The 26,773-nt window shown below is 39.2% G+C and overlaps 2 protein-coding genes and 1 long non-coding RNA gene across 11 annotated transcripts in view; all 3 read right to left on the reverse strand.

The window, feature by feature from the left end:
• The window catches only part of LOC103455278 (protein EARLY FLOWERING 5), a 41,278-nt gene that overhangs the window by 8,877 nt on the left and 5,628 nt on the right, over positions 1 to 26,773 (reverse strand). The window lies entirely within an intron of this gene.
• LOC139191458 (uncharacterized) lies at positions 326 to 1,415 on the reverse strand. Its single transcript, XR_011575526.1, has 2 exons — positions 1,277 to 1,415; positions 326 to 878 (listed from the first exon to the last, which is right to left on the reverse strand). It is a non-coding gene; the product is annotated as an uncharacterized lncRNA (long non-coding RNA).
• Positions 16,394 to 26,208, reverse strand: LOC108172935 (uncharacterized). Of its 9 annotated transcripts, none has more exons than XR_011575524.1 (8): positions 25,690 to 26,134; positions 24,346 to 25,391; positions 24,162 to 24,204; positions 23,845 to 23,905; positions 23,667 to 23,713; positions 17,767 to 17,959; positions 17,173 to 17,544; positions 16,394 to 16,449 (listed from the first exon to the last, which is right to left on the reverse strand). XR_011575524.1 is itself a non-coding variant. In XM_070812318.1 (8 exons), exons 1-4 carry the CDS (start codon positions 24,944 to 24,946, stop codon positions 23,859 to 23,861), a joined length of 570 nt encoding a protein of 189 aa, XP_070668419.1. In that variant the 5' UTR covers positions 24,947 to 25,213; the 3' UTR covers positions 16,394 to 16,449; positions 17,173 to 17,544; positions 17,767 to 17,959; positions 23,667 to 23,713; positions 23,845 to 23,858. The 9 variants fall into 9 exon arrangements, 7 of the variants coding, with proteins under 7 accessions (XP_070668419.1, XP_070668416.1, XP_070668420.1 ...); XM_070812318.1 differs by lacking the exon at positions 25,690 to 26,134 and having other exon boundaries at positions 24,346 to 24,402; positions 24,524 to 25,213; XM_070812315.1 differs by lacking the exon at positions 25,690 to 26,134 and having other exon boundaries at positions 24,162 to 24,240; positions 24,346 to 24,402; positions 24,524 to 25,213.

Genomic DNA, 26,773 nt, shown 5'->3' on the forward strand with positions numbered 1-26,773 from the left:
TGCACCAGTAATATGAATTCAAATAGCCAAGATAAAACTAATAAATAATATAACATTAAAATATAGGTTGAAGGTCTACAAAATCATCCTAAAGAATAGGTAAACTAGAGAACATTAAAATATGTAGACATATAAAATCAAATTAACAAACCTTACTATGCCAACAAATGCCTTATAACCAACCTAACCAATAGGTAAACTAGAGAACATTAAAATATGTGTGACTAGTGGCAAAACATATGGTTGACAACCTGACAATTCTTCTCATAATATTCATGAATTCAATTACTTTGGAAGTTAATTGGCACGCAAACGAACATTCAAATTTCTTCAGAAACATATGACCAGACAACTTGTTTTGTATTGAGAGTAGTAGAAATGATTAGTCAAATGCAAGCAAATCACAGATGGAAATTAGATACATACCTTTCCTTTTAATTTCTTGGCAAGGTACCGATGCTTCACTACATTCAACATGAACTGCTTACGAGGCAATGTATGGGCAGGCTCGTCCCTTGATTCAATTTCACAATCTGTGTCGTCAAGGACTGATGAGTCACTTGGACTTACTTACTCGCTTTCCCCTAATTGTTCACTTGGACAATCTTCATCGTCAACGAGTGATCACTCACTTGGATTTTGATACTCACTCTCAGATGCGTGTGCAGGAGGAGTAGCTTGAGGTGTTGGCGCAGGTGTAGTAGGCTGATTGTGAGTCCCTCCCCGCCTCCCCCTCCGCTTTTTTTTCTTGTCTTGCTTCTTGGACGACTTCTTCCGGCTTCAAGGCGACGAAAAAGAGCGTGGTGACAATGGCAATGCTCAATACAAAAAGAATCCAAGTGATGGGCGCTATTTGAAGACGATGTATAGAATGCACACTGTATTAATTAATTTAATTTAACGATCAGATACTGAACAAAACGTAATTAGTCAAGCAAGGCACTTAATTATACAAGTATTAGTGATGCAAAATCTGCCACAGTTGGTACGGGTTCACTTACTGCCGCATACTATCAAACAGTAGAATTCACAAACACAAACAGAGTGATCTAGCAGAGTATAATGTTAACAGTGAAGTGAGAAGTAAATTAATAGTCTGAAATAACAGAGTCGAGAGGTTAATCGGACCATCAAGACGGAAGATTTGTGGACAAATTAAATTAAATTAAACAGGAGAATCATATCCATATCTATACAAATTGCTGTTCAGATTGCGCACTGCTACGGCTACTCATACTGGTAGGTTAAAGTAAAAAAGAGAATTACTGTTACTGACCTTCTTGTGAGATTCAGCTGAATCCAAGCCACCAGCAGCAGCAATTTTTAGGAAAACGACGGGAGTTTTTAGGGTATCGGGTGGATACGATTTTGGGGATGGCCGATTCCAAATTTGATAAGGATCAACCTCTGATGCCCTATCTCAAATCTGCAAGTAGTTAGATAATTGGAATGGAACAATGGCAGAAGAAGGAAGAAGGAAGAAGAGGAATCTGAGCTCCCAATATTTTTTTGTGATAATACTTTTTTAGTTCAATTGACCATCCGTCCCACAAGCTCATGGTTAGACATTTTTAATTGTGATAAGAATACTGGTGATATATTATGTGTTTTTATGTAAATAGTGGAAATTTATATTTTTTTAGGTTATTAACTTTTTGGTAAACATATCTTACTATTTATATAATGACACGTGATGTACTATTCTGTGTGACTGTCACACTGGAAAATCTCTCCTCCATATCCATGTGAGCCTTTAATACAACTCCACAATTCATCTAATGCCACCTGGCTATTCTACTAATTATCTAATTAACAACCAAATCCCATTTCTAAACTCTACTAACTGATTAAACTGGTCGCTTATTACATTTCATATCAAAATTGGAGAATAATAAAATTCAAAATTCTACTTTCATAAGTTCAACTTCCCCCTTATTACCTTTCAAAAACTCAATATTCATCTTTGACAAGGGTTTTAGGGTTCAGTATATGATTTTGGGGTATCATTGAAGAAGAAGAGTGATCAAGAAGTGAAGTCGCCCTTTCTTTCTTTGGACACTACTAGTAATATGCCCGCGCGATGCTGCGGGACTTGAATGCACCAGCCTTAACTACATGAATAAGACACATTTAACTTGAAAAACATTCAACATAATCATGAACAAACAAAAATGATAGATCTGGGAAAATATAAAGAGCATTGTAACCGTAGATCCAGGAAATACTTGACATGCAATTCCATTATAATTTCACTCAAAAAAAAAAAGATCAAATTTTGATTGAAACATCAAACAAAACAATCTCATCTGTTACACATTGGACCAACTAAATAAAGAATATATCGATATAATTTTCAACCTAACTATAAAAAAGAGCTTTATAACAGTGCAATCAACATTATTTGAACTCAATTAAAAAGAAACTGATTGCATGTTATAAACTCCATAGGTAATTTGATTTTGCAGATTAAAAAGAGTCCAAGAATATTGAAAATTACTAAACCCCATATAGTCTTGAAAGATAGATATTGCCACAGTTGTCACAGCCTAATGTATGTTAATCAACCTGTTTAATTCCAGTTAGTATTACTTCCAAAATCCTAAATCCACATAATGGATAATTCAACATATCAAACCACATAATTAGTAGAAAATTTTGCAACAGCCAAAAAATACCTGAACGGTATGCCATGATTTGTAGAAAATGCCTGACAATGTTTGCAGGTTCCGGAAGCCATTAAAACCATGCAATTTTTTTATGCTAGGAAAGTACTTAATAAAAATCACCTAGTTATACCAAACAATTCGTGCTTATACTATGCCTGAAATTTGACTCATCAACTAAGTATAAGCATAGAAACTTGAAAAAGATTAGTGGGTGATGACCTATTTACAATTTTTAAGTATTAATAAGTAGAAAGATTTATTTCAAGCATTAATAATTGGGCCTAAGATTTTGTCCAAGTATAAGTGGTAACACATGAACATGTATGAGCAGATCGCATTAAGTGGTACTTAATGCACTGATAGTATAATTGATGGTATTCTCCTATGATGAGACAAAGTGACATATACTGATTGCGCCTAAGATTTTGCCTCGATGGTGACTGGAGAGCTTTCGGATCTCAAACATCCCAATGTGAACTTGTCTCAAGATAATTTAGTTGAAATGTCAATAAGATTGAGACTCTTTGTTCAAATTCTAATGCTGCAAGACACCATTTTTACACATGGATCAAATTGTATATTATGTTACAATTTCCCTTTGTCCAAGATATCTCTACTATTTTTCTTTCATGCATAACTCGAGATATGTCTTAACATTAATCAAACCCAATCATTAATTAGGTCAAAGAGCCAGATATTAGCATTAAGTATATCACCACATGAGTACAATTGCTTTGATTGCTTACCATGAATACAGAGTGCTTTTAAAAACATTGTTGTTGGATCAGCTTCTACTTTCGTTTCCATTGTCTTTGTGGACTTTGAAGAATCAAGATCCCTCCTTTTCTTTTACAAAGCTTTCTTGTGCCATGAAACTGTGATAACTCAGATACAAAGCAATGTTTCAAATTCAAGAATCATACTTGATATTCCTCTTGAGCTGCTCTCCTGCCTTCTTTTTCTTTTCTTAGCTTTCTTTGACTTACCTACAATAAAAAGAAAGCCTCAATAAGCACTTGACCTTATAAGTATAACTGCAATTAAAGTTCCATCCAATGACTATAGTCTACACTCAGATCAAATAAAAGCTGTGGCTTCATAAACACAAACAAATTAATCACCCAATTACATTTCATTTCTTTGCAACTGCTACAACAATATATAAAGTCTTCATTCAATTTGGGATTTCAAAATAAATAACTCTATTTACTGAAAAATCACTCTTTCTCACCACGAAAAATTCAGCAACTACTCCCAGTTGAATCAAAACAACCCAAAAAGCCTCATACTTGACCATATTAAATGGTAAAGAAGTACCTTCCAAGAACAGAAGCGAGAGGTCTTGAAACCACAATTTCCCTCTCTCCCTCTATCTGCCTCACCTATCAAACCAAACCAATAATCAATTTTGGAGTTATCAAATTTAATCAGCACAGAAAAATCCAGACGTACAACCACGTCACAGCAACCCCAAAATCCTCTTCAGATAATTCTAAAATATTTCAATTAATTTATAATTTTTCCCTAAATACAACAACAACAACAACAACAAAGCCTTTTCCCACTAAGTGGGGTCGGCTATATGAATCCTAGAACGCCATTGCGCTCGGTTTTGTGTCATGTCCTCCGTTAGATCCAAGTACTCCAGTCTTTTCTTAGGGTCTCTTCCAAAGTTTTCCTAGGTCTTCCTCTACCCCTTCGGCCTTGAACCTCTGTCCCGTAGTCACATTTTCGAACCGGAGCGTCAGTAAGCCTTCTTTGCACATGTCCAAACCACCGGAACCGATTTTCTCTCATATTTCCTTCAATTTTGGCTACTCCTACTTTACCTCGGATATCCTCATTCTCAATCTTATCCTTTCTCATGTGCCCATACATCCCACGAAGCATCCTCATCTCCGCTACACCCATTTTGTGTACGTGTTGATGCTTCACCGCCCAACATTCTGTGCCATACAACATCGCTGGCCTTATTGCCGTCCTATAAAATTTTCCCTTGAGCTTCAGTGGCCTACGACGGTCACACAACACGCCGGATGCACTCTTACATTTCATCCATCCAGCTTGTATTATATGGTTGAGATCTCCATCTAATTCTCCGTTCTCTTGCAAGATAGATCCTAGGTAGCGAAAACGGTCACTTTTTGTGATCTTCGCTAGATTGCTCCGGTCATTAGTGTAGATAAGTATATAAATGGATAGAGATAGGAAAGCAAACACAAGATGTACGTGGTTCACCCAGATTGGCTACGTCCACGAAATAGAGGAGTTCTCATTAATTGTGAAGGGTTTACACAAGTACATAGGTTCAAGTTCTCCTTTAGTGAGTACAAGTGAATGATTTAGTACAAATGACATTAGGAAATATTGTGGGAGAATGATCTCGTAACCACGAAACTTCTAAGTACCGGAGTGTGGTATCGTCTTGGCTTGCCTTATCTGTCTCATAGATAGATGTGGCATCTTCTCTGGAAGTACTCTTCCTCCATCCAGGGGTGGTATCTGTAACTGGTGGAGATGCACAAGGTAATGTATCAATTTCACTTGAAGCTTACTTGTAGTTTCAGGCTTGGTCAAGCGCGATACAAACCATGTAGTAGGAGTCCCCCAAGTCGCCGAGCTACGGGATCTGCTGAAAGAGGTGACAGACAAGGTAAGCAATCAGAGCTCCGGCTGATTGTTCACATTCTCCCTATCTTGCAGGCAGCATGAAGGATAAAGAGAAGAAAAATGAGAAGAGATGATATGGGATACTTTTGCTTTTGAAGAAGTAACTTTCCACAGGCTTATTCTTGAACTGGGCTGGAGGGTTTTCTGGTTTCCTCCAGAGTATAAGGCCGACTGAAGAATTTGAGGGTCAAAACAAGTCCATCAAATCTAGAGTACGTTCGACCCTGCTGATATGGGATACTTTTGCTTTTGACAGAGTAGTGGATGTATCGGCACGTGTGCTGTTACGCTTGTCTCTACATGCTTCCTTGTATCCTTCTCACTTGCCCTATCTGTTCCTCAGGCAGATGCGGTATCTTCCCTGGAAGCATAAGATGTTGAAGATGAGTACTTGAGAGCAATGCCAGGTAAGTAATCAGGTAAGGGGTTCCAGGCAGTCAGTTCCTGGCTGGAAGCTTGATTCCAAGTGCTGACTAATTGCTCTCTTTCTCCTTGTCTTGCAAGTAAGAACAAGGCCAAAGGAAAAGACAGGAAAAAAAGCATGATATGGGATACTCTTACTTTTAACCCTGATGATATGAGATATTCTTGCTCTAGTATAGCTTGTTTACAGAGGTATTATCGGGGGGAAAGAAAGCTGAATATTTCGAAAGGCTTCGTTGGGAGTGCTCTCAGATAAGAGGAAGGGTTGAGCATTTTTGCAGGTCTGCCTGTCCGTTGGGGATGGAGGTTGACATATATAGGAGTCTCCCTAACATCAAGTAATAATGCTATTCCTTTACCCTGCTTGGTCATAGCACGGTAGTGGGAGCTGCCAGCTTCACATGTTTTAACTCTGTCAGAGCACTTTGAAAAAGTGGTATGTGGTATCTGGAAAGCTGATGTTGCGTGTGAAGATTACAGACAAGCTTTATCCAAGGAGATCCAGCTCTTGAAGTTGGGAAAGTGGTGCCTCTTCGGTTTTCGAACAAGCAATCCTGTCAGGGATCTAGCTCTCGAGATTCGGAGAACGATGCCTCTTCGATTTTTGAGAAAGCAATCCTGCTGGGGGTCTGGCTCTCGAGATTCGGAGAGCGGTGTCTCTTCGATTTTGGAGCAAGCAATTTTGTTGGGAGTGTTTTCTCGAATGTGAGTAAAGGTTGGGCATGTTTGCTAGTCTACCTTGCCACGAAGCACAGAGGTTGACACACAGGGACTTTCCAATTATCCAGCAGTGGTACTGTTCCTTTACCCTCTCTTCGATTTTTTGAGAAAGTAATCATGTTGGGAGTCTGGCTCTCGAGATTCGGAGGGCGGTGCCTCTTCGATTTTGGAGCAAGCAATCTTGTTGGGAGTGTTTTCTCGAATGTGAGTAAAGGTTGGGCATGTTTGCTAGTCTACCTTACCACGAAGCACGAAGATTGACACACAGGGACTTTCCAATTATCCAGCAGTGGTACTATTCCTTTACCCTCTCTTCGATTTTTGAGAAAGTAATCATGTTGGGAGTTTGGCTCTCGAGATTCGGAGGGCAGTGCCTCTTCGATTTTGGAGCAAGCAATCTTGTTGGGAGTGTTTTCTCGAATGTGAGTAAAGGTTGGGCATGTTTGCTAGTCTACCTTGCCACGAAGCACAAAGGTTGACACATCGGGACTTTCCAATTATCCAGCAGTGGTACTGTTCCTTTACCCTTGTGGGTAATAATATGGTAGCTAGACCTTCAAAATTTATGTGTCTAAACTTTGTTAGTGTTGTTTCTTTGCTATTCTTTTACCCTTCTTGGTCAGAGCGATGTAGTGGGAGCTGCAAGCTTCACGTGTCTCAACTTTGTCAGAGAACTTTGGCAAAGTTATCTGTGGTACCCATGAGCTACTGTTGCGTGTGGGAAGTGGGTGATTGAACAGTACGATTCATGCGCTTTCTACTTCGCCAGAAATCTTCGACAGAATGCCCATAATTTCCGCAAAGCTGAGTGTGCATGTGACAGGTGCTGACAAGGCTGGAAAAGTAGGTGCCTCTTCGATTTCTGAGATCGGCCCTCGTGGTCTCTGAGCAGCCCAGCTTTTGAGAAAGCAAGCCTCTTCGATTTCTGAGATCGGCCTTCGTGGTCTTTGAGCAGCCCAACTTTTGAGAAAGCAAATGCCTATTCGATTTCTGAGATCGACCCTCGTGGTCTCTGAGCAGCCCAACTTTTGAGAAAGCAAACGCCTCTTCGATTTCTGAAGCTTCGTCGAGTGCAGATTTTTATAGGGGCTGACATTAAGTTGCAAAGCACACTTGAATATCCACCAGTAGAAGCTCCATTCTTGCACTTCTAAGATCTTGATTTGTCCGACCTTTTCTCTCTTCAACACCTTTGAAAATGTCTGGCCCATCCGACCGTCGTTTTGACTTGAACCTTGTTGAAGAGGCAGCCCCGCCTTCTCCAGACAACATATGGCGCCCATCCTTCGTCTCCCCTACTGGTCCTCTTACCGTTGGGGATTCCGTGATGAAGAATGATATGACCGTTGCGGTAGTGGCCAGGAACCTTCTCACTCCCAAAGATAACAGACTACTTTCCAAACGGTCTGATGAGTTGGCTGTTAAGGATTCTCTGGCTCTCAGTGTTCAGTGTGCAGGTTCTGTGTCTAATATGGCCCAACGCCTATTTGCTCGAACCCGCCAAGTTGAATCATTGGCGACTGAAGTGATGAGTCTCAAACAGGAGATTAGAGGGCTCAAGCATGAGAATAAACAGTTGCACCGGCTCGCACATGACTATGCTACAAACATGAAGAGGAAGCTTGACCAGATGAAGGAATCTGATGGTTAGGTTTTACTTGATCATCAGAGATTTGTGGGTTTGTTCCAAAGGCATTCATTGCCTTCGTCTTCTGGGGCTGTACCGCGTAATGAAGCTCCAAATGATCAACCTCTGATGCCTCCTCCTTCTAGGGTTCTGTCCAGTACTGAGGCTCCGACTGATCCCCCTCCGGTGCCTTCTCTTTCTGGGGCTCTACCGACTGCTGAGACTTCTCCTCTAAGCAACCTTTGTGAATGCTCCCTCTTGTTTGTTTATTTTGACTCAAGTATATGTACATATTTGTAACTTATCGGGGATATCAATAAATAAGCTTTCCTTCATTTCAACGTATTGTGTTAAATACACCAAAGCCTTCTTCGCTAAGTTCTTTGAATTTTCTTTTGTTGAAGCTTGTATGTTGAAGCTTTGTGAGTGGAGCATGTAGGTTGAGGTAGTGTTCCCTTAATTTCCCGAGTGAGGAAAACTTCTCGGTTGGAGACTTGGAAAATCCAAGTCACTGAGTGGGATCGGCTATATGAATCTTAGAACGCCATTGTGTTCTGTCCTGTGTCATGTCCTCCGTTAGATCCAAGTACTCTAAGTCTTTTCTTAGGGTCTCTTCCAAAGTTTTCCTAGGTCTTCCTCTACCCCTTCGGCCCTGAACCTCTGTCCCATAGTCGCATCTTCTAATCGGAGCGTCAGTAGGCCTTCTTTGCACATGTCCAAACCACCGTAACCGATTTTCTCTCATCTTTCCTTCAATTTCGGTTACTCCTACTTTACCCCGGATATCCTCATTCCTAATCTTATCCTTTCTCGTGTGCCCACACATCCAACGAAGCATCCTCATCTCCGCTACACCCATTTTGTGTACGTGTTGATGCTTCACCGCCCAACATTCTGTACCATACAGCATCGCCGGCCTTATTGCCGTCCTAAATACTTTAAGAAATTTAATAAACAATATTAAAAAGCTAGAGAGAGAGAATCTCTCTCACAGATGCGGCATGACCTCCCATCCCCAAAACCCTCACCGAACGAAGAGGTGGTGGCAATTTTGTAAATAACGTGAAGTCCACGAAAAGATCATATATACAACTCAGACCAGGAAACACTATGCACAGTATATGCACCACACCTAGTAATGAGATATTTAGCATGTGATATCTTTCCAACCACAATATATGCACCACATCCCCATCCAAAATCATTATATGCACCAGCAATGAGATCTCAAACAACCATTAAAAAATATATCCTCATTAATTAAGATCTCTTCTTATTTTCTTTCCAATTACTTTATATACTGATGCGGTAAAAGGCCTCTTTTGGTATATCATTCCAAAATTACCAAAATAATCTGTCCATCTACATTAAATTTCAGGTGGACATGGATAATTTCTTAAAGGAATTCTTCCCAAAAATTGACAGAAGGAAGCAGCTGCACCTCAATGAGATAGATTACTGTAAACTAAATCATTGTTCAGAGTCCAAATTCTAGGAATATCTGAAAAAAGCTAAAGATGCAGGGATTCAAATGCCTTCCGTACGAAATTGAGTTTGCAATTTGTATTCTAAAAAATACAACACATCTTGAGACAATGGTAATTTACACGTTTGGAAAAGCCTACCAGGGCGGAGCTGGAATGTGGGCGAAGGTCAGCAACAAAATTGCTTCAGCCTGGACGAAAGAAGGCAGGAAAACACTGGTAGAACAAATGCTCCGAGAACAACTCAAGGATGGAAAGGCTGATGCCCGAATAAACGAATTCTAGTCCTGTAATCGTCACACAAATAAACCCTTAAATCCAACAACAATTTATATGTTACAACTCAAATTAAACACACATGGCATTATTAAAAAAATCAGTAAATACAAAACCAACACAGTCAAAACTAAATAATAAGGAGTAATCACTGAAAATGAAAAGCTTCACCAAGAAGGGAGAGAGGGGGTACAGACCATGAAAAAAATTGGAATTACTTAAATTAATACCCAGATTCCAAAAAGTCAACATGTACCATTTTGGTGGTCGAAAATTCCTTGTGTTTGGCCATTAACTCAGAGCATCATTACACAAAGAAAATGATGTATCATTCTTTCAACAGATTTCTTCCAAATGAGATGGGTTAGAGGGTCAACAACTGCTCAGCGGTCAAAGCACTATAATTTTTAAGAGAGTTGGATCTTCAAAATAAAGGACTAAAAGCATTGTGCATAGACATATAGAAACTATTTACATAAAAATGTACATACAGTGAATTGGACATTGACTTGAATAATTTCCAGGTGAATTTATGCATGTTTCAATATCTGGAAAGTAAGGAACCATGGACGAACATCAGTTAAAATCCCAATTTTTAAATTGGTTGAATTGGGAAAAGAACCATTTGTACATTCACATGGTGTTGAGAGAAATAACCTTGAAAATGAAAAATGCATCTTCCTTCTTTCCCTCAATCCCACCCTCTCTCTGCAGCCAACACACTCGTTCCCTCAACCCTACCCTCAAATGGTGCACCCAATCAACTCTCTTTCTGTCCCCCTAATCGTGCACCCGCCCTCACCCTCTCTCTGCAACCAACCCCCTCCCCTATCTCCCCCAAATCACGCCCCCACAACATCCATCAATGAAGAATCAAATCCAAAAGTAAATTGCAGTTACCTATTATGGTAGGATTAAAATAAGAATCTCCAAATAGAAAGACAAAGGATATAATACAACAGATAGCTCACCAAAAAATTGCAGCCCTTTCACAGTGGTGATACATTTCCGCTTATTACGCATGGCTTTTTTAATTGTATTTCTTGCTTCTCCTGCAGAAAAAAACACAACAGAACAGATTTCAATAACCACTCATACCTATTCCATCTCTGGAACTAAAACTTTCAGTTATTTATCTATATATAAATATTGATTATGATCGCATTTTGATCATCGACAAAAAATACAAATAATTGTATATTTGCACAATCAAATATTTATGGAACTCACAACCGAGAGCAAGAGCTTCAATTCCTGTGAAACCACCCTTCTCTCAAACCCTTGGCGACAAATTCTTACATCATCTATACCGTAAACTTGACTTAAGAGTGGATCTGAGTTTTATTATAGCAAGGTGAAATCATGATAAACCAAAGTAGAAGAAACTCCACTGAATGGAAGAAAAATGATGTGTTATCTTTTACCATAATTTTTTTCTATCTATTGATATGTGACATAGGTATATTCTCAAAACATATATTTCTTTTACTTATAAAAGTTTAAACATCGTTCACAGAAGCACATCAAACCAATTTACACCAAATAATTTAATACAGTATGCAGGTGATGTTTCAAACCAAATGGAAACACGGCCTTTGGGAAAATAGTAATACTGCAATGAGTAGAATATTACCGAAGTCAAGTATGGCAGGCTTCCCATCTGGAGTGCGAATCATATTCCCAGGATGAGGATCAGCATGAAACATTCCAGTATCAAGCAACTGTAGAAGAATGACAATTTAAAAAACTTGGCTAGTAGACGTCAAGGGTGCTAACTATCATTTACATTAATTTGGCCCATCCAAAAAGGAGTAGCATGCAATTGCATTTCCATGCCCAAAAATTACTCTAAAAAGTGAAAAAGGAAACGCGAAGCCACACTGGAGCGGTATTTCTAAACAAATACAACAACAAAACCTTAACTAATGAAAATCACCACTGTGTAAACAGCATGATAAAGTCACATGCCAAATACGTAGAAAACCAATTTACAAAAGTTAATTGCAGGTTAATCAAGCAGGAAATAATACTGCCAGATCTGCAGGAAGAAAGCAACTGTTTCACGACCATGCTTAACTATGAAGTATAAAAGATAAACCGAAACTGAAAGTCTGTTTATAATTATCTGCCTCCAGAAATACAAAAGCGGCAAATCTAGTAATAGTACTTTACCTGCTTCAAGTAACATATGACTCCAACGTTAACCAGTTCTCCAACATCACTTTCAGTACTCTGAGATAACTTTTCTCCATCTATCCATCCTGTAGTAAAAACCTTTCTTGAAGTATATTTCTGGTAGGTTTTTGGCACAACTACCTGAAAAACATGAATGCATAATAGTATTACACATTCTTCCGCTTCAGAAATTTGTTGTCGCATAGCCAAAAATTAGAGAAAATAAGCTTTGGTTCGGAACTTACTCACTCTCTGCAGGCATGGGTTCCTCCTCAATTTTCGTCATCCTCCTCTTTCTATGATCTCTCTCTCTGTCTCTCTCCTTGTATCTGTGCAATCGTTCTCTCACTCTGCGTTCTTCCCTCTGTGCAAGCCCATACTCACCAACTCCCTCAATCAACTCTCTCTCCCTCTCCCTTCTCTGTCCGTGAATCCCTTTGCATCAATAATCTGAAAACCCAGTTCGATTTTTCATTGCTCGGATGGAGAAAATTGAGGAATGAAAGAACAAATAAGGGTTAGGACTAAAGTTGAGAGAGATGGAGAGTTGGGAGAAAGGGAGTCAAGAGAGTGAGAGAGAAAGGGTTAGAGAGAGGTTAAGTGTGACAGAGATGAGGGGAAAACACGGGATAGGATTACCAATCCCTGACATCACTCTCCCCCCCCCCCCCAAAATCCCTGAAATCTCTTTCTCTCACTGTCACTCTCTCTTTCTGTCACTGTCGCCCTCCCACTCACCCATGCCAGGGTCGGCATGGTTTTGCCTGTGCCGAAGACAGAACGAAGTGACGGGGAAGGACTTGGATTGTCTGCCCTCCCATTTAGGTGTCCTCCGCCCTCTTGTTTTGTGTGGTCACGGTTAAGCCACGTTAATATTTTATATTTTTTTTTATAAAAATAATAAAATAAAAAAAAATAGTAATATAAAATGTTGATGTGGCTTAACCGTGACTACAAAAACAGGAGGGCACAGAAATTGGAGGGCAGACAATCCAAGTCCGACAGGGAAGGAACCTAACCCCAACCAGCAATCCGTGCTAAATCAAATGGACAAAATTACCCTTTGAACTTTTAATAATTACCCTCCCAACCCAGCCCCATGTGGCTGGTATTGTTGTAAATAGCATGAAATCGAGTGGCTTCGTGCTAAACCATATAGACAAATCACCCTCTGAAATTTTGAGAATTACCCTCCCAACCCATCCTAATTTGACCGGCATTGTTGTAAATAGAGTGAAATCAAGTGGCAAGAATTGAGGCGGCTACAGTGCCGTTCCCCCTTCAATTTTAGAATAGATAATTTGTTCAATGACGAATATAACCTTCAACTTATTAATTTATATAAGATGATATTTATTATTATTGTTATTCAGAAATTACATGTATGTTTTCTCTTTATTATATGTTGAAATTGTGAAATGACGACTAATTTAGTAGAAATGGAAGTTGGGAGTCTAATTGTAAGATCCCACATCGTCCATAGATGAGAATCTTGTAAGCCTTATATGTATATTCTCATCTCTACCTAGCACGAGGCCTTTTGGAAGCTTACTAACTTTGGGTTCCATCAGAACTCCGACGTTAAGCGAGTTCTGCGCGGGAGCATTACTATAAACAAAACCGTGATGGCATGGTTGGGGCTCAAAGCGGACAATATCGTGCTATGGTGAAATTGAGCCCGGGATGTGACAATTTGGTATCAGAGCCAATCCCTGGCCGGAAGTGTGCCGACGAGGTCGTTAAGCCCTTAAGGGGGATGCCTAAGGTGAGTGGATTGTAATATCCCACATCCCATGGGTGATGATCTTGTAAGCCTTAACATCCCCATGGGTGAGGATCTTGTAAGTTTTATATGAATATTCTCATCTCTACCTAGCACGAGACATTTTGAGAGCTCACTGGCTTCGGGTTCCATCAGAACTTCGAAGTTAAGCGAGTTCGCGTGAGAGCATTCCTAGAATGGGTGATCCACTAGGAAGTTCTGCTCATGTGAGTTCCCAGAAACAAAACCGTGAGGGCGTGGTCGGGGCCCAAAGCGGACAATATCGTGCTACAGTGGAGTCGAGTCAAGGATGTGGTGGGGGCCCAAATCAGGATGTGACACTAATTCCTGAAATTCCACATTTTCTTTTTCAAGTGCAAACTGCAAACGGACGACAAGTAGAAAATGAGAAACCTCTATGGTGGAATAAGTCTGTCTTTAGTTGTTTATTTTGTTTTTACATTAGACCTCACTATCCATCCCGTTTAGCCAGCTTAAACTCGACGGCCTCGTTTGGTTGCTAGGACATGAAAATTCGGATAGCTCATTAGATTTCCAATGGATGCCAATTTTGCAAGTTTTGTCCAAGCTAATGCAGTTGATCAAAATTAATGTGAACAATATGACACAAAAGTTTCCATTTTGAAAAATCAAAACTACTTTTTATAGATATAAAAGAATTAATTGTACGCCTACAATACACGCAGTAATAGATAACAAATCAACAAAGCTCTTATGTTCACTCGCTATCTTGGAGAAGAATGCAGCAGTCCGTTGAGCATGATCGAGTGATAAAATCCACCATGTATTACTAGGAGCCTCAACAAAATAAGATTCAAGACACACATGAGCAAACAGAGTACCTTTCTTTTTCAACCATTTCTTGTACTTGGCGCATTCGGTCTTCTTGTGTTCCTTCTTGTTGCAAAAGAAGCATGCATCCTTGTCCGTAAAATGCTTCATTGGTTTTTTTCCTTTTTTTCACCTTAGGAAAACATTTGCCCTTCTTGGCACCTTCATGCCCGTTAATTACCAGATGAGCAGTTTCCAATTCGCATTCCATCTTCTTGTGTCTCCCTTCTTGTTGCAGAAGAAGCAAGCATCCTTGTCAGTAAAACGCTTCATTTTCTTTCCTTTTTACCTTAGGAAAATGTTTGCCCTTGCACATTAATTACCAGATGAGCACTTTCCAATTTATCAAGTTTCAATCTCTCTTCCTTTTGAAAACACATGGTCAGACGTTTATTGGAATACCACTTTTCCTTAAGTGTGTGATACGAAGAATGAAATTGACCAAGAATGACTCAGAAATCTCTATCTATAAGGACTTAAGTCGAGTTGCAATGTCCCTCATTTCCATATGTGCTCACACACTCTTGGAATTGTCATGCTTCATGCATGAAAATTTCTGCATCAGGATGCTAGCAAGTGCCTTATCAGATTTCACAAACTGTTCCTCAATGGCTTTCATATATGAAATCTGTCACCTTATCACATTCTGGGATTGAACCCTAAATGCTCTTGCTCACATCTACGAGGACTTAAGATGTTGCGGCCAATCTTAAATCAACATGAAGCAATTATATATGCATCAACTCACTGAGTTCAAATGAAAAGAAACTCATAATATATACATGGATATGGCAGCAACTTACAGTATTCATATAATAATGAACAATATGTACTTTGTGGGGATCCTCTCCAAATCCACTTTGTGGGGATTCCACATTTTAGCCGTTCATCGTACATCATGTGGCCAATTTTCGTGAGGCACTAGTTGTGTTTAATTTTAAATAAAAAAAAGTCAAATAATTTCTGACCGCACGATGCACGATGAATGGCTAAGGTATGAAACCCTAAGATCCCCACAATTTGGATCTGGATGGAATCCAAAATCCTAATTAGCCAATGTGATAAGCTAATCTGCCCGGTTCAACCCAATTGATAAAGTCAACATGTTGTGCTTTATCCTAACCAAAAGATATGGTTACGATGAGGGAGTAAGATTTTCTCTCCTACTAATCACTCTCTCATTCACGCCTCCTATTTAAATAGTTACAATTAATTCACATCAATATCTTGTTTTGAATTTTTTTATTAGAGAAAAAGACAAAAAAGAAAGTGTGAGAGGAGAGGAGGCAAGGAGATGACAATAGAAGGGAAAGAATCTTACTCCTTTATGTGGGAGGGGTTTTACGTGAAAGCATCAATCTACTTGTAGACCTTAACATTAATCGTTGCCAAGGGCCAGGGCTAGTTCTAATATTTTTGAGGTCCTGGACGACGTCAAAAAACGTACCCTAACTTAATATAAAATAGATTATTTGTTTTCACACATGAAACTTCAACGAAATTATACTTAAAAAAGCACTTCAACTCAGTAAATTAGAAACACCTATCATTTAACCACATTTTTTAAAGTTATACACTTATAAAAACATATATAAATATATCACCCTAATAATTTTGGTGCTCCCAATTTTTTTGAGCCCAAGACGGTTGTCTAGGCCGCACTGTGCCAAACCGACTGTACCAAGGGCCTATTTTACTGAAGGGAGATAGAGCGTGCAATGGAATAGAGAAAAGAGAGTTGGGTAATTTTTGTGATGACGCCTTCCATCAGTTGTGCCTTTATTTATATTAAACCTAGGGATGACAATTATAACCGTTAAAATCGATAACTGTGGATAACCGGCTGGAATGGATTGGATTTGGGTATGAAAATTCGGATATATTTTGGATATGGGGAAAAACTGTGAATAATATTCGGTTATGGTATTGGATATGGTTATACGGATCCCCAATCCATATCCGTCACCGAATCCGAACCGAATTATATATAATATAATAGTATTTATATATAATCATATATAATATAATTGTATTAATATATATATATTTATTTATTTATTTTTCACTGAATCCATTACCTTAAGAATATAAAGGTTGCACCGTGTGAGTTGTATTTTGTAGGCAAGTTAAAAAGTTTTGATATGAATCAAAATCTATGAGAATCCAGACCAATAGTACTTATGGGAGATATCAAATATCAGCTAACATTAGCGATGTTTAGCTTTAATTTTTATGCTCCACAAGATCCATTCATTAAATCATTTTATACATCAAATATTTAGTGACGAAATTAATATTTACTAAATTATCATACGTTAATTGAACAAATATATTTTTTTGTATTGACAAAAATGGGTATAACCGTTAACCGATGGGAAACCAGTTACCCAGTGGGTATGGTTATGGATAATACTTGATGGTTAATTGGCGGTTATGGATATGGTTAATTTTCATGGTTATGGGGATGGATATAGCATTTCCGTCCCCAAACCAAACCGTTGACATCCCTAACTAAACCTAGTAGGCTTGCTTGCTTTGCAAGTTTGGTTTGATTTCTGCTTCGATTTATCAGATGACATATAGGTCACTTCTCAACCAAAAAAATTAAACAAGAGAACGAATAGGTCCCGCTACATGAGAGTTTTCTAACTTTTGGAGGTCGTCCCAATCGTAAACCAAGAAAAGCACAAGACGTATAGGAGGTCTTCCAAATTCACTTGGATGCTCATGCTGAGAGCCAGCCTATTACTCTTCTTGGCAGCAGACTTGCAAACCTTGATACGAGCCCGTCCATCGCTCTCCTCGGCACCAGACCTGGCAAGTATGAGGCTCCCATATACAGGCCTGACGAAAAAGACAAAAGAACGGCGCTTGCTCCAGTTCTGCAAGCTGCAGCATAAGAAACACCAAAATGACGAAAGATTAAAAACAAAAAACAAAAAAAGAGAAAAATTACATGATCAATTAGGCCGTCCATATTGTGAGACGCATGCAATCTATCAATGTACACGATGATCCACAAGAATAAACCAAATTAAAATTTTGCACAATCTTAACATATAACCCTTGGAGATGCAGCAAACACAAAAACTAAAATTTGTATATACATACCCAGTTTCTTCTTTTTATTCCTCTTCCTTTTTGGATGCACCACGTGAAACTTCCGTCCTTTTCTTATCCAGCTTGTCAGTCCCTTCTTTGGGTTCAAAATCCTTAGCCAACTTATCAGTCTCATTCTTCGATTTCAATATTCTTAGCCAACTTGTTAGTTTCTCCAACACTAGGTTCCAAAACCTCAGGCGTGCTGAGACATGATAGAATTACAGATCGTTATAACAGAATCCTGATGTAATGAAATTGTAATTACAGCAAAGAAACAAAAAGGAACTTAAGCTGCTGAGTTCTCCATATTCTCAAGTTACAATTACTAATCCTATCATCCTCAAGCTTCCACAAAAAGTTAAACATACCAAGAGTCTAAGACAAGTTATGTCAATCCTGTTGGAAATTCAAATAAAAACAGGTTGTGGTTAAAGCTAGCTGTTAGTTCTTTCCAGGCTGTTCACCTACAACTACAAACATCATTGCTCCCTCCACTTGTTAGCCGAAAGGTGATTACAAGACAGCAGTGTGCTGCCATGTGCTAGCTAAAAGTGTGTTGAAAGACAACACAGATGTGAGCTGCTGTGTGCTAGCCGAAAGGTTGTGATTGCAACCTGGAATGATGCAATGCATGTGTCTGCCAACCATCCAAAGTTGCTGCATGTGTTCGAAAGGGAATAAAGATTGTGAACACCATCATTCATTGCATGTGTTGTTGTATTGTTTATCAATTTCTGTTTTGTATAAATAGGTCTTCTTGCTAGGCTTTAGAATCAATCCGAACTCCCATTCCATTCCAATCCCATTCTCATTTTCAGCTTGTAAGCTTTAAGAGTTGTAAACTCTTCTAATATTTCAAAGTGTTTGTTATCACCAAGCTTGCTACTTCTTTCCTTTCGTTCGTCCAATTTTATTGAGAGTGCAAAGTGAGAGGTGTGATAGAGTTCGTAAACTTATCACCCACATATTTTGGTATTGAGTTAGTAAACTTTGAATACCAACAATTGGTATCAGAGCCAGAATACCTTTCTGGCAAGTGCAGCAACTATGGCGTCCAATTTAGTGCAACTCCAGGTTCCCACATTGAAGAAAGAAAATTATCAAAGATGGTGCATCCAATTCAAAGCATTGTTTGGATCACAAGAGCTATGGGAAGTTGTTAGTAGTGGGTATGTTGTACCCACTGCCGAGCAAGAAGCCACATATATACAGATCAAAGGAACACTCTCAAGGATTTACGAAAGAAGGACCATAAGGCGCTGTATCTTCTCTATCAAGGATTAGAAGATTCAACATTCGAGAAAGTTGCAGAAGCAACAACCAGCAAGCAAGTTTGGGATAGTCTGAGCACAATTTACCAACGAGTAGATCGAGTAAAAAGAGTCCGGCTTCAATCATTAAAAGCAGATTTTGAAGCTACTCATATGAAAGAAGGAGAAAACATTTCAGACTACTACTCTCGACTACTTGTAATTGTGAATCAAATGAAAAAGGAATGGCGAGAGGCTTGACGATGTTCGTGTCATGGAGAGAATCCTTCGATCACTCACATGCAACTTTGAGCATGTGGTGACTGCCATTGAGGAATCCAAGGATTTGGAGAAAATGAGCGTAGAGGAACTGCTAAGATCCCTCCTGGTTCACGAGCAACGCATTCAGAAGAATGCAAGCCCCACAATGCTAGAGCAAGCTTTGGAGTCAAAGTTGAATATTGACAAACCAAATGGAGGTCGTGGGCAGTGGAACTCACGTTGTGGGAGTTCATCCAACCGTAGTCGAGGACAAACCCGAGGAAGAGATCGAGGCTATGCACAAAACCGAGGTCATTCTCAAGAGTAGAGATCTACTCGAGGAAAGGCACATATCCAGTGTCACAGTTGCAAGCAATATGGACATTATGCCAATGAATGTTCATATAAAAATGGTGAGCATGTCAACATGGCAGAATCAAGTGGAAATGCTAGTGAGGAATTTACAATCTTACTAGCACACCATGATATCAGTAGCCAACAAAATGTTTGGTATTTGGACTCTGGTGCAAGCAACCACATGTGTGGAAAGAAAGAGTTTTTTGCCAACTCAAAGATGGGCCTTATGGATCTGTGAGTCTTGGTGACTCCTCAAAGTTGCCAGTTGAAGGCAAAGGAAAGATATCATCCAAAAGGATGGTAGAGAAGAATACATGCAAGTTTGGATGGTTTGAAACACATGCAGCAACTTTGGATGGTTTGAAACACATGCATTGCATCATTCTAGGTTGCAATCACAACCTTTCGGCTAGCACACAGCAGCTCACATCTGTGTTGTCTTTCAACACACTTTCAGCTAGCACATGGCAGCACACTGCTGTCTTGTAATCACCTTTCGGCTAACAAGTGGAGGGAGCAATGATGTTCGTAGTTGTAGGTGAATAGCCTGGAAAGAACTAACAGCTAGCTTTAACCATTGACAACCTGTTTTTATTTTAATTTCCAACACACCTCAAATCAAAACGCCTTCATTCCTAGCATGTCACGTAGCAGCCTGAATGATTCAACTGGCAGTGGCTTTATGAATATGTCAGCCACTTGTTACTTGGTGTGACAATAGACAAGTTCGATTGTCTTTTGCTTCACATGGTCCCTTAGAAAATGGAACCTAGTATCAATATGCTTGCTCCTTCCATGTTGGACTGGATTCCTAGCAAGCTTGATAGCTAAGATGTTATCCACATGAATCACAGTTGATTCCACTTGTGGATGACACATTGACTTCAACAGATTTCTTAACCAAATTTGTCTCACACACAGTTGAGGCTACAACAACGTATTCGGCTTCACACAATGACAAAGCAACAATTGATTACTTCTTTGAAGTCCATGAGAAAGCTGTTGATCCTAGAAAACACACATGGCCAGTTGTGCTTTTCCTTTCATCTTGGTCACCTCCCCAATCACTATCTGAATAACCAAATAATTTTGCATCTTCACCAAAATTATAAAACAGACCATAGTTTAGAGTACCTCTTATGTACCTCAAAATTCTCTTGGTGGCCAGCCAATGAGACTCCCTTGGTGTTTTCATGTACCGACTCACGAGTCCAACACCATAAACTATATCAGGTATTGTGATTGTAAGGTACCTTAGGCTTCCAACCAAGCTTTTGTACACAGTTGAGTTTACAAACTCACCTTCTCCTTCCTTGGACAGCTTCAATCCAATTGCAACTAGAGTGTTGACAATATTGCACTTGTCCATATTGAATTTCTCCAAAATATCTCTCATGTACTTTTGTTGAGAGATGTAGATACCATCACTTTCTTGCTTCACCTCTATGCCAAGAAAGTATGACATTAATCCATTGTCAGTCATCTCGAATTCATTGAACATGGATTGCTTGAACTCACAAAACATTGCTTCATTGTTTCCTGTAAACAACAAGTCATCTACATAGAGACAAATAATTAAGAACTCCCCTTTTTCACCGTTCTTCATGTAAACTGAATGCTCGTATGGACATTTCTGAAATCTATTTTGGTGAAGGTAGTTATCAATCCTTGAGTTCCAAGCTCGTGGTGCTTGCTTGAGACCATATAAAGCCTTCTTCAAACAATACACCTTATCTTCTTCTCCTTGTACTTAGAAGCCTTCCGGTTGTTCCACGTACACTTCTTCCTCAAGTACTCCATTAAGGACGGCTGACTTGACATCTAGTTGATAAATTTTTCATTTATGATGAGCGGCAAGAGAGATTAGCAATCTTACCGTGTCAACTCTTGCAACTGGAACATAGACTTCATCATAGTCCACTCCATGCTTCTGTTTGTAGCCCTTTGCTACAAGCCTTGATTTGTACCGATCCACACTCCCATCTACAGTGCGTTTGATCTTGTACACCCACTTGACACCAATAGCCTTCTGATTTGGTGGAAGCTTTGTCAACTCCCAAGTGTCATTCTTCTCGATGACATGAATTTCTTCCTCCATGGCTATTCTCCAACAATCTTCTTCCACAGCTTCATTGAATGAAAAAGGTTCATGGTCTGCATACAAGCAGAAAAGGTTGGTTTCTTCTTCTTCTTGTCCATATATCTCGGTGAGACTTCTAAGCCTCACTGGATGTAGGGCCACTCCTTGCAGTTTTTTGCTATGGAGTAGTTGTGATTGTTTGAGCAGGCTGTTGCTCAATAGGTGGTACAACTTCTAGTTCTTCAAAATCAGTGGAGACGATCTTCTCTTTACTGACTTCTTTGTTATTCCACTTCCATGCCTCTTCCTCACTGAAGATGACATCTCTACTAACCACTAGTTTGCCAGTTAGTGGGTTGTAGAGCTTGTATGCCTTGGACTCTTCACTATAGCCCACAAACACACACTTCTCACCTCTATCATCGAGTTTCCTCCTCTTGACTTCTGGAACTTGAGCATATGCAACACACCCAAAAACTCTTAGGTGTGCAACATTTGGCTTGTATCCACTCCAAGCCTCTTGTGGTGTCATCCTCTTGACACTCTTTGCTGGACATCGATTCAACAAATAAATCGAACAAGCTACAACTTCTGCCCACAATTCTTTTGGCAAATAAAGAAGCAATCAATTGTTGCTTTGTCATCGTGTGAAGCCAAATACGTTGCTATAGCCTCAGCTGTGTGTGAGGCAATTTGGTTAAGAAATCTGTTGAAATCAATGTGTCATCCACAAGTGGAATCAACTGTGATTCATGTGGATAACATCTTAGCTATCAAGCTTGCTAGGAATCCAGTCCAACATGGAAGGAGCAAGCATATTGATACCAGGTTCCATTTTCTAAGGGACCATGTGAAGCAAAAGACAATCGAACTTGTCTATTGTCGCACCAAGGAACAAGTGGTTGACATATTCACAAAGCTACTGCCAGTTAAATCATTCAGGCTGCTACATGAAATGCTAAGAATGAAGGCGTTTTGATTTGATGAGGTGTGTTGGAAATTCAAATAAAAACAGGTTGTCAATGGTTAAAGCTAGCTGTTAGTTCTTTCCAAGCTATTCACCTACAACTACAAACATCATTGCTCCCTCCACTTGTTAGCCGAAAGGTGATTACAAGACAGCAATGTGCTGCCATGTGCTAGCTAAAAGTGTGTTGAAATACAACACAGATGTGAGCTGCTATGTGCTACCCGAAAGGTTGTGATTGCAACCTGGAATGATGCAATGCATGTGTCTGCCAACCATCCAAAGTTGCTGCATGTGTTTGAAAGGGAATAAAGATTGTGAACACCATCATTCATTGCATGTGTTGTTGTATTGTTTATCAATTTCTGCTTTGTATAAATAGGCCTTCTTGCTAGGTTTTAGAATCAATCCGAATTCCCATTCCATTCCAATCCCATTCTCATTTTCAGCTTGTAAGCTTTAAGAGTTGTAAACTCTTCTAATATTTCAAAGTGTTTGTTATCACCAAGCTTGCTACTTCTTTCCTTTCATTTGTCCAATTTTATTGAGAGTGCAAAGTGAGAGGTGTGAAAGAGTTTGTGAACTTATCACCCACATATTTTGGTATTGAGTTAGTAAACTTTGAATACCAACAAATCCTATCAACCATTTAAGCGACACTGTCATCCTTTTTTTTCTTTTCAGTTCAGCATATCTGACACCAGGCGCTCTGCAAATGTAACATGTTATATTAATTTCAAAATATTCTGTAAATCCGTTAAGAGAGTACATTGGATACGTTGGCAATGTTAACTGTTAGCTTGATACCAGGCCTAACATAAGCTGCAAAACAATTCATAATAATGCATTGCACATCCAAGTAAAACAAAATTGGATGGATTATATGTTCTGCAAGATAAACATGGAGTGTGCATTCAGGGGAAAAATGGAAAGTCCATAGAGAGAGAGAGAGAGAGAGAGAGAGAGAGAGAGAGAGAGAGAGAGAGAGTCTGACCTATTGGAATTCTTTTCCTTCATTTTGCTTCTCTCTCTGGCTAACCACTGTCAAACCCAAAATTATTATCAGAAAACTAGAACACAGACAAATAAAATCCATAGGCATAGACAACTGATTCTTTAACTCAACAAGCAATATTAAACAAACAGATTCCAAACAGATGCATGCGTATCACCTGCTGTACCAGCTTTAGCTGCACTTTCTTGTCTCCACTGAGTTCAAATTCATCAAATTGTCTGGGACATGAATGAATCAGAAATCACAAACAGTTTGATAAATAAAAAAGTAATGGGAGTGTGCCGTGCTGAAATTGAAATACGCGTGAATGAATTCACATTGTGAAGTATAAACAAGTTATGTTAATCCTATTAACTATTCAAGTGACATTGTCATTACCAAATTTGACAGCAGGCCTTATATAAGCTGCCAAAACAATTGATAATATTGCAATGCACATCCGAGTTAAACAAAAACGGAGAGAGAGAGTCTGACCTGATGAACTTATTATTTTCCTTCGTTTTGCCTCTCCGTCTGGCTGCCCACCGTCAAACCCAATATTGTTATCATAAAACTAGAACACAAACAAAAATAAAATCCGTCGCATACACAACTGATTCTTATGACTCAACACAGAAGATTAAATAAAAAAGATTCCATATAGATGCTTGTATTTCACCTGTACCATCGCTGCCTGAAATTTGTTGTCTTCTTCGGGTTCAAGATCCTTAAATTGTCTAAGACATGAAAGAATCAGAAATCATATACAGTTTGATAACAAAACATGTAATGTGATGTGACGTCATGAAACTGAAATTATAGGGAGATTTGAAACATAAAAGTCTTGAAGGAACTCATGGTGTGAAGCAGTAACCAAGTTCGAATCCACCAGAAATCTGAATATCAGTGTCACGACCAACAGAACATAAAGTCTTGATACACCTTTCCCCTGAACCGTCATTGACAATTTCTAATGTTGTGATCCACAGAGGTTGAAATCCCCTGCCCCTGCTGCAAAAGAAAGTTTGCAGGAGACAAAATCTTAATTCCCCCAAATGAACCAAAGACTCTGTTACAGTGTTGTCCAACTCAAGGAAACTTGTGAACTCCGGAAACTTGAATAGATTCTTTACGGTAAAGAGAATGCGACCACTAGGATCTGAATCCATCCCAAGAGAGAATGATATGATAACCCCGCTCACTGTAGATGCGGCGTAGATAACATCGTTTACGACAACAGCCCTCCCCACAAAAGAAGGATAAGGCTTAGTACCAGTCATATCATCATCAACTGTAGGTACGTAAACTGGGTGCCATGTTTCACTGGCAATGTGAAAAAGCACGAACTCAGATGGTCCAAAGTCATACAATGAAATTAGAATACAACCGTAACAAACAGTCTAGCCCATAACCTCCACATAGGAAGGTCCCGTTTTCTGACCATATTTTGGAAAAGGATTGAGAGGCTCCCAAATGTCCTTGGGATTATAACACTCAAACGATGGATTTGTTATAAGGGGGAAGGATGCTGGATCAGTAAGATGGTAAAGCTTGGAGGGGCTGCCGTACCTCACACCGTCCAATATAATATAATCGGGGACTGGGACTGGGAACTCAGATGATTTTTTTGGATCGAAGAACCAGTGAACAGGTTCAAGTGGCCTACATGTTTCTCCTCCCAAAACTTCTCCTGCTTGGTTGATTTTCAACTCATATAAGGCTGCTCTGAACGGGCGAGGAATAAAGTTCATCAGCATTAACACAGATGTTGTAGGGCTCTCCCCCTCCATGGGCAGGCTGACCACAACAATATTACAGTCCAAGTTCAGATAAAATTTTCAAATTTAACAAAATAAAATGCCTCTACTTTTAATCAGTGGTTCCAAATTCAAACAGATTACTCTTCTAAAATGGTGGCACTAGACATAATAGCTGACATCAAACACTGTATCGAAATTTATGAATAAAAATTCAATTAGATAAAACAAAAATTAAAAAATAATGTATAAATCAAGCGACTGACCTTGTTGCTGTCTGGGAAGTCATCTGAAAGAGAGTGGAAGAAAATCCGATCAGAAGTTCAACTGTGTTAGAAAGAAATCGGATGAATCAGAGACGGGAGAGTGATTGTATCCAATTCCAACATTGCCTAGCCAACACCGCCTCGTCCTTGTAGGGTGCTCCATACCTACCCTCTTCTTATTTAGCTCGTCAAATTCGATGGATTGGGTCCATGAAATTTCTTTGTTCCTAATTCATGTTTGTCTACTTGTTGCACCTTATTTCACTTGTTACTATACTCTCTCCTTTGTGTGAAAATTCTCAAATCAAATACAGAACTCCCTCCTACTTGTGAACGTGCTCGTTGATCTTTCTTCTTTTTAAACTGCAGTTAATGGCATTCAGTTCATCACACAAGTTAATGTAGCAAGACTGGACAAAGCTCGGTTTCAACTTTCGAGGTGAGGGTTTCTATTCCTTTAGTTATATTCTGTAGAATATTGCATCCACTATGAGGAACTAGAAGCTAGGTGAACACAAAATCATTGAAAAAATAACCAAACCATTAAAACTAAAACAACACATGATACTCTTTCAGGGTATGTATGGAATCCAAACAATACCCTCAAGAGTTAATAAGTCTTCACAAATTCACCCGCTATGAGATGTTAGAAGCTAGGTTCACACAAATTCACGAGAAAAATAGACAAATCATTAAAACCAAAGAAACTCCCAAGATTTTAAGTCTTTACAAATTCACCTGCTATGAGAAGCTAGGTGTACACGTAAAATCGCTAGAACGGACAAACCATAAAAACAACACCTAATGCATGTTTTGTTCAGAGTATTTCCTCTACCTTCTTGATCCTTAAGGTTGCATGTATACGACTCAGTAAACCGGGAAAGCACGTGTTTATCTCCTCGTTGATCTTGTCGAGCTCTTCATCCTTGACGTAGTGGACATAAACATTTCGTATTACTCGGATCAAATCCTCAACGCTATTCCCATTTAATTTTTCTCATTTCTCTTTTTGTGTAAATTTTTTTGACTTATCCAGATAACCATCTATGACTATCTTGGTGTCCCAATTTCTGAATTCTTCAAA

Source organism: Malus domestica, chromosome 14 (assembly GCF_042453785.1).
Source record: "Malus domestica chromosome 14, GDT2T_hap1".
Taxonomy (NCBI): domain Eukaryota; kingdom Viridiplantae; phylum Streptophyta; class Magnoliopsida; order Rosales; family Rosaceae; genus Malus; species Malus domestica.

Coding starts and splice junctions, on each gene's coding strand:
- LOC108172935 (XM_070812315.1), bottom strand. CDS start 24,946: ATGACTGGTACTAAGCCTTATCCTTCTTTTGTGGGGAGGGCTGTTGTC. Junction 24,241..24,345: donor TTCAGGCAGCGATGGTACAG/GTGAAATACAAG, acceptor TTTGTGTTCTAG/TTTTATGATAACAATATTGG. Junction 23,906..24,161: donor GAAAATAATAAGTTCATCAG/GTCAGACTCTCT, acceptor TTCATGTCCCAG/ACAATTTGATGAATTTGAAC.